Source organism: Camarhynchus parvulus, chromosome 3 (genome assembly GCF_901933205.1).
Source record: "Camarhynchus parvulus chromosome 3, STF_HiC, whole genome shotgun sequence".
NCBI lineage: Eukaryota > Metazoa > Chordata > Aves > Passeriformes > Thraupidae > Camarhynchus > Camarhynchus parvulus.
In genome coordinates this window covers 67,428,358-67,436,612 of record NC_044573.1, presented here as the reverse complement: position 1 = coordinate 67,436,612, position 8,255 = coordinate 67,428,358, and the positions used below count along the sequence as shown (strand labels likewise).

At 35.9% G+C, this 8,255-nt stretch overlaps 1 protein-coding gene across 1 annotated transcript in view; it reads right to left on the bottom strand.

Annotated features, from left to right (window-relative positions):
• Positions 1-537: 537 nt before the first annotated feature.
• The window catches only part of SLC22A16 (solute carrier family 22 member 16), a 32,155-nt gene continuing 24,437 nt past the window's right edge, over positions 538-8,255 (bottom strand). The window contains exons 5-8 of the mRNA XM_030945807.1: positions 7,589-7,716; positions 7,086-7,195; positions 6,486-6,585; positions 538-1,204 (exon numbers count right to left, since the gene is read on the bottom strand). Coding sequence (XP_030801667.1) covers positions 992-1,204; positions 6,486-6,585; positions 7,086-7,195; positions 7,589-7,716 — 551 coding nt within the window. The 3' untranslated portion in view covers positions 538-991. The remainder of the gene's footprint in view (positions 1,205-6,485; positions 6,586-7,085; positions 7,196-7,588; positions 7,717-8,255) is intronic.

Here is an 8,255-nt window from a genome sequence, read left to right as displayed (position 1 = left end):
GTTACAGACAGCTGATCTATGAGAAAAATGGTGAGTGGAAACCGTTTCTACCAAAAATTAATAACTAAATCCACTTCTGTGCAGAGAGCCTGAATAAGAGCCATATGCCATTTATTCTTTTCCACTGAGGACTATGAAGACCTTGGTGGAGGCATTTGGCAAAGTTGCCGGTCTAGCTATAAGAAGTTACGAAAAATCTGATGCTAGATCTAAGCTGAAATAAGTGAGAAAGGGTGCACTGAAATAATGGTCTGGAATGAATATGACTTTAAATGGGATCAGACAGTTTAGTTTTACCTAAACTAAAACAGTAGTAGACCCAGTGAACATTTTTTTTCTAAACCCCTAATAAAAATACATTTGCCATTCAACAGAATGAATATACAAACTATTTGCACATTTTGCAAACTTAGTATTATTTTTTCAGTCAGAAGCTGTGCCATAGAATACTTTCCTTTTGTTAGCAATGGCACCATTTCTAGTAGAAAACTTGAAAGAAAAAGAATAAATTAGTTTAAAATTATTGATATGACCTGATGCAATGATAAGGCTTCTCTCTTGAATTGTAACAGTTTACTGTGTTCTGAAGTCTCAAGCCTGTAACTGGCAGCTGCAACAGGAAGAGACCAGGCAGGGCACTTTGTTGTAGGTTTACAAATCTAACTGCAGAAAATGTGAAGCAAAGAATTGGCATATTTTTTTGACATACATGTAATCAAGTAGCTTCTAACATTTACAGTAATCATTCCAGCTGGTCACAGCAAGTCAATTTAAAGTCTGGTTAAGTTTGATAAGGGATCTAGAAATCCTATCAATTTTCTGCAGTAACTCAGTCACTTTGAAAAGATTTCATACAATTGCTGTACTGAAAAGGCAAGACAGAATACAAAGTAAAAGGCACAGATGTTATAGAACAGTCACGTTTCTTGAATACAGAGATCATATAAATTAGATAGTGATTAAAATTGGGAACAGCCATTTTGCTGCTGCTTTATTTGTCAGTTCTGACTCTTTCTTGACCAAACATCTCTATCTTTTCTAATGCTGTACCACTATGTGCTGGAGGAGTCTTTTCTGAACAACTTTTCTTGTTTCTTCCCATTTCTGTAGCTTCCACCAAAGTATTAGTCAATGGTTTTCCCAGTGTTTCTGGAAGCATTATGGTTAAGATTCCACTCAGAAGAGCCATGATTCCAACAAGCAACTGGAAGAAATAAACAGTAGGTGTAAAGGTAAATAAGTCTTTCAATCTGACCATAGTTTTGATCTTGCTTGAGAGTAAATCTATAATAAAGTACAAGGAACTGTAAAGCAAAGATCATAAGTCTTAAATGTTGCCTGTATAAAAGATCTACCTTTTTTATTGCATAAATGAAAAGATTATGCAGCAGAATTAATGAATGAACAAGTGAAGTGTTTTGTTCACAAGGGATCAATACAGTGCAAGCAGGAATAATTCTGTTTGAGTAAATTTGAGTAAACAACACATATAACCTTCATTCGGTATTTCAGTATCAGGAGTGTATTTAAGAACTGATTCTAGGATTGCATACATTTTTTTACAGGCATGTTCACAGAGCTACAATTTCCCTGCCACTTGTAATCTCAATTCACACTCCAGCTCCTGTGTACCTGTACCTGTGTGCTTGTTCCTTCTCTACACAGCCAGACTGGAATTTCTCAATACGGCTCTTTGGCCCAGAGCCACAGAAGTGCACATCTGTGCTCAGGAGAGCTCTTCAGCATCTGCTAGCTCTCAACAGGAATACTTTGCTAAACTCAGTTTCGAAGAACTGTTAGGAGTGCAGGCATCTACTGACACTTGCACTGCAATCACATTTTGGATTTGTCCATGATGTACACAATTCCACAGCAGCACCATAAGTGGTGCAAGAATCAGGATAATGTGGGGTCAATAGAGAAACACTCACTTGTTCCAGGAATATCTACTCTTTCCATTCAGATTCCCTTCACACAGACATTTCTATTTCTTGTTCAATGACACCAATTCGCACTTTGCTCCTCTGAGTACAGAACAGCATTAAACCCCTGACAGTCCTCCAATACCAGGTTATAAATGACCTAATTCTCTCCTGATAGAAAAGCTTTCACAAAGAACATCATGCCTGGTCTCAGTGTTTTTCCATTCTGTGACTGTGAACTTTGATGCTGTACTACCCTTATCTTGCCCTGTGCTGATTCTGAAGTCTTGTCCTCAGCTTAATGCATTCTTTCCAAGGGTGAGAGAGAACATTTGGAATCACTGTGCCTGCATCTCATACAGAGCTTGAGACAAGAGCTGCCCAGCTACCATCTGCAGCTAAGCCAGACTTTAAGTCAAAAAGGTGCTTTAAAATCAAAATTCCCTACTGTAACCTTGCTATTTGCCTGCCCACGCACCATGCTGGTTTTGCTTCTCTTCCTTCCAAAAAAAAAGAGGAGTTTGTTTTGTGTATTCTTTTAAGAAACAAAATGCACTGTTGCCTACCCTCCTTTTTGCTTTGCAATAAATATAGGGCCAGACAGAAAAAAAAAAAAAAACCAAAACCAAACAAAATAAACAAATAAAAAACACACACAGGAAAAAAAAAACCAAAAAAACCCCCCAAAAAACCCCAACACCACTAAAACCAAACAAAAACAAAAAACAAACAAAAACCAAAAAACAAACAAAAAAAACCCAAAAAAAAAAAAAAAAAACCAACAAAAAAACCCCACCACACACCAAACTGTTAAATACTACAAACTACAGTGAAAATAAAAGTCATGGTCTTACCATGAAAGTTAAAAAAAAAAATCCTAGCAGTAATAGGTCTAGAGGAAATGGCACAAACTGAACGAGATCCTTTTAGACATGTATGTGGCAGGAATGATACTTAAAAATATATTCCAAAATATTAAAATCTCATCTTTGAGTGTCAAATTTCTTCTCTACTATTCAGACACGATTTTCTGCCATGGAAAGACAGGATAAATTGACACATGGCAGCTATTCCATAATATCTTCTTTTATGTACACCCTTTAGTCTTTCAGAAGTTTATAACTGAGGATATTGGGGTCTGTAAAGGATATTGAATCTTAGGGACACCCATAAATTTGGAGTGTATGAGAACTGGGTCACTAGTGGTACTCAAAAGAACAAGCTTAAAGTAACACTGTGTGCTTTGAATATGTGTGTCTTTTCTCTTTTCACTATTCTTTTTAGACACTTGGCATTCTTCTCATGTTTTCCCTCCTCGTGAACCTACCTCTCATTCCCCTGAGAACTCTCACTATTCTGTAAGTGTACACATCACCATCTTTCCTGCCTTTTCATCTCAGCTCTCATAACTTTATTTCATCCCATGTTACTTTCCTTTTTTCCTTGTTCCTACTGCATGCTGAGTAATTCAGTACATTTCCCTTCTCCCTGACCCTCAAACCCTTTTCCAGTATTTCCTACAACAGACAGAGTATGAAACAATCAAGTCACAGTGTATTAATTCAAGGACATCTACCTTTTCAAGGGCAGTAGCCACAGTTACCAGTGAAGGGACTCACATTTAGTAAAAGCAACTCTTCTGCAGTCTTGGCACACTTCTTCATAAGGCATCTGACATAATTTAACCCTCACTACAAATGTATGCATTTTGTATGTATGTATTCACTATTTTAAATACACAAATCAGTATCAGAAAATGTTCTCCTGATATAGTCAAATGCTTATGTGTATAAATAAAGTGTATTTGTGTTATTGTAGAAGGTATTTAAGTATGTTGAAGTTAATTTGACAGGCATACATGCTTAAATGCATTGTGTTTTCAGGGTGTTAATTTGAAATCTGACTTTTTGCTTAGTCAAACTCTTAGAGTGTCCCCAACACTTCAGAACAACCAGCAGGTTCCAACAGATACCATAGAAACCCTCAGAAAATATTTACCATAATTTTGGTAAATTTATGTCCTCTTTCCTTTCTGCAGCAACATTTATAATTCTGCAGTGGTCTAGGACTAGGATTTGATACATATACTCCAGAACAAAAGATAATTTTAATTAAATATCCCTACAAAATAATACCTTTACTTCTGAGAACAAATTATTATTATGTCTGCTATTTATATTTTTAGGTATATTTATAGTTATAGGTATATTTATATTTACATTTATAATTATATTTACATCTGATGGCTCTGAACCAATCTAAAATGTGATCTTATTGACAAAATTCCTACTTCAACAAAAAAGGTTATATCTCGACAAGAAAAACCAATAGTATTTGACTGAGGGTTTGTATTCATTTATTAACACCAGTGTGGACTTTTAAAATTTCTAATTTATGTTTTTTCTGAGAGAAAAATCAACCCTGTTAAAGAGTTATTGCAACATAACTCTTTAACAGCTGAGAAACAGAAATAGGTTATATAAGGAGCAGTTGTTTAACTGCACATTTTCTATAAAGTTGTCACATGAAAAACATACTTGGCAAGTTATTCAATTTATAGACTTATTGAAGATTTATAGCCACTCAAGATGCTTGCAGTACCCACAGGTGGCATAACTGTGCATGAGGCAGAGTGCCAAACAAACAGCAATAGTAACTGTTCAACAGTGTGTGGTGTTTGCAATAGATCAGGGTGATGTGTATCAATTTACTTACAAATGTAATCCATTTGATTTCACTTCCATTCCAAAACACTTACTTGACCTGAGACTTGGCACGCTATGCTCCAACTCAGGACAAGCCTATTTAATAAATTGACAAATGCTCTATAACAGGAGCTAATAATGGAAACATGTTCACTGTGAACTACTACTCAACTTTACAAAAACTCTGGATAACTTGTGTACCCTGAGAGTTATTCATAGCTGAAATAATTCATGTGTTTATACTGCCATTTGCACTGCTCTCCAAAACATCTGAGCACTCCCCCATCTGTGGTTTATCTGCAGCACTTCTGCACAGATAAATTTTATTTCAGACAGTAAAGGCAAAATGCTGACAAGAGGAAAAAATAAATGTTCTCCCATGACCACTCTGCTGTGCAAATGTTTCTTTGTCTTTTCTGGGATCATATATTGGTGGAGACATTGCTAAGAAAGAAAACATTTCTAGGAACTTAACGAAATAAATTCATTTGTGGTCTCCTTCATCCTCTTAGTTTTCATCGAAAACAACCAAAAGTAATTAATTTAAGTAATGAAATGAGCTCACAAGAATTCTCTGAAACAATTTATAAAGATTTTTTAGTTGCCAAATCAAAGGGACAAAATGCCCTTGTTTGGGAAACTCCAATATGGTGGAAAAAATTTGACTAAGAATGCCAGGTTAAAGACATATCCCATTACACTTTCACTTTCTGACACGTATAATCTGCATATAACAGCAGTGCCCTAGTCACAGTGAATTCTAAGGGGTTTTTGAAAGAATTGAAACTATTTTAAATCATTAATAAACATTTCTTCACTTAAAAATTTAATACAAATTTTGGAATTCCATCTGGTTTTACATATATAAGCATAATTTATCCTTCAGGAGAAAAAAAATGGATTGAATTGCTGCAGGATTTCTAAGTACCAAATGCTTTGTAACAGAAATGCAATGAAGAAATGTGATTCATGTGTGAGTAGGGAACACATAAAATATTTTGTAGTACATAATGCCCAAAGTACACAAAGGAATGGTCCCACCTCTCTTTTCTGGGGCAACCGGTGGTAAAAGACAAAACCTAATGGTAACCTGACCTGCTTCTGGTGCTTGTCAAAGTCATCATGAAGCTGATCAATATACTGTTTCTTTATCTTTTTCTAGCTCATGAATTGTTTTGTTCGGTTCTGGTGAAAAACACAGAACAGGAGCTTTGGGACAGGTGTGGAGAACAAATATAGTAAGCACAACACCTTCCTGATCTTTTGGGAGGCTGTTCCAAAGATGCAACATCCCAAAGAAGCCACAGAAAATGTTAAGGCATAATGTAAGAAAATCCAGCTACCTGTGGTTACTTCAGGAGTGGAAGAACTATGTCTTTGAAAAAAAGCTAAAGTAAATCAGGAGCATGGTCAAAAGCTGCTGGGCCTGCAAAAAAGTCTGGACTACAACACTTCCTAAATGTTACATGATAAGTGCAGAATATTTTTATAAATTTTATGCTAGGATACAGAGCATAATATTTTTCTGTCTTCTATTATAAAAACTTTTCTGAATATTTCAGTGATTCAAAGTCTCTCTTTTGCTTTAGCAGCATATTTTTAACAATATGAGGCTACTAGAATTTGGGACTTGAAAATTTCAAACTAGAATGGTTTATTCAATTTTCTTTTTGAAATAAATGTTCAGCTTTTGCTTCCTTTGTCACATGAAAAACATACTTAGTAGTAAGTTACTAAAGAGAAAAAAAGAGAAAAAACATACGCTTTTCATACTAAAACATACTAAACATACAAAACATACTAAAGAGAAAAAACATACGCTTTTCAAAAAATATTCGCCATTGAAATAAATACCTACAAGTGGCATGAAAATCCAGACACTTCTCAGATATACACAGAAAGGAGCAACCACACTTCCTACACGGCACATCATGCTTCCACTTCCAACAGCAAGTGATCTACACAGGAAAGAATTTGAGTAAGAATCTGTCAGTTAAAGGAAACAATTAGAAATGCACAGACACTTAAAACATCATTAAGATTTGTGTCTTTAAGCAATTATACTAAGAAGCTGTTGCGCCAATGTAAATTTATATTGTAGTGAAATTCAGCTGCTTCTGTAATTAAGATTAAAAATATAATTATCATTCAGCACAGATCATGGGATTAATAACCAAGACTTATAAGAAAGACATAAAACATGTTTAAGAAAGTATTGAGTATTCTTCTAGTTCCCCAGTGGAACCTATCAATGCACATGGAATGCAAAATAAATAAAAAACTATGGTACAGCTAAACTCCAGACAGCTCTGAGGGCAGCTGAGGAAGTCATCCCATCCCAAGTCTTTCAGATCACCACCACTGAAGCCAAGAGCTGCTGGATCCTGTGCAGAAAAACAAATTAATGAATGAAAATTAATTAATTAATGAAAAATACATAACTGGCAAAAGTTCTTACCTTACTATTGTTGGGTACAGTTCTGCTGTGTAGAGATATATAAGACCAAATGCCACACCTATGGAAAATTTTCCAGCCATATTTGCTAAGATAATTAATGTACTGAAATCCTATTGAAAGAGAGCACAAATAAATATATCACCAGAAAATTACACCCTTCCAAACATAATTTACATTCTTCAAAAGTTGTGACCCTTCTTTAAACAATAAGCAATACTCATTGCTTGCTTTTTAAAAATTGCTGAATAAGTTACTAGTTTCCACATCACTTTTTACCAGTCCTGGTTCCCTGAATCGCTGGGAGCATTTTATGTGTGACTCCAGCAATGACATTGAAACTTGTACTGAAAATACAGAAATCTGTCTTAGACTGGCAGCTGAAACTTAAAACCAGCCCTTAATTAACTCTTCTATGATTTAGAAAGAGCAGCTGCATCTACTGACTTAAGAGCCTTTAAAATCAATTTCTGCTATAGGAACACGTCCAAGCATATGTGACTAACCTGAGGTATGAACATAATTAAAACACAGATCAGTGCACTTAAAAGAAGGAACGGAATGAGTGTGTTTCTCCTTCCCAGTCTGTCCATCGCAACACAAGCAATGATATAGCAAGGCAACTCCACAGCACCTGTCAGTATGAAATTATCTCAGTTTAAGTCATGATTGCACATATTCATCTCATAACTGTAACTTCCTCTTTATGGGGAATTTATCTGATCCAGGGGCTAGTAAACAAGTAATATCTAAAGATAACCAGTGTGTTGGGCTAGTTCATTTGGTTACAGAAAGTGTGACAGAAGGCAGAGAACAGCCTAAAATACGGAAGTGGGAGTGGAGAAGGACAAGGGAAACAGGTTTCACAGCACAGAGCAGCTCCAGTTCTCTTTGGGGTGGAAAATTACAGAAAAGAGCAAGGCTACAGTTCTGTTTCTATGACACTGACACTTCCGTCTGAAAGCTCTACATTTGCTGCTCTTCTCCTTCAGGTATTTTCACATGAACAGCTCAAGTGTGCCCACAGGGAATATTGCTTGTGTCACTCAGACACACCTCTCAGGATTTGCCCGCTTCCACCTGGACAAGGAATGGTAGCCACAGGTGCCTCCTCCAGAATCAGTTCAAAATCATCTCAAAGTAAAAGGCAAGAAAGGTCTGTCCACATCCAGT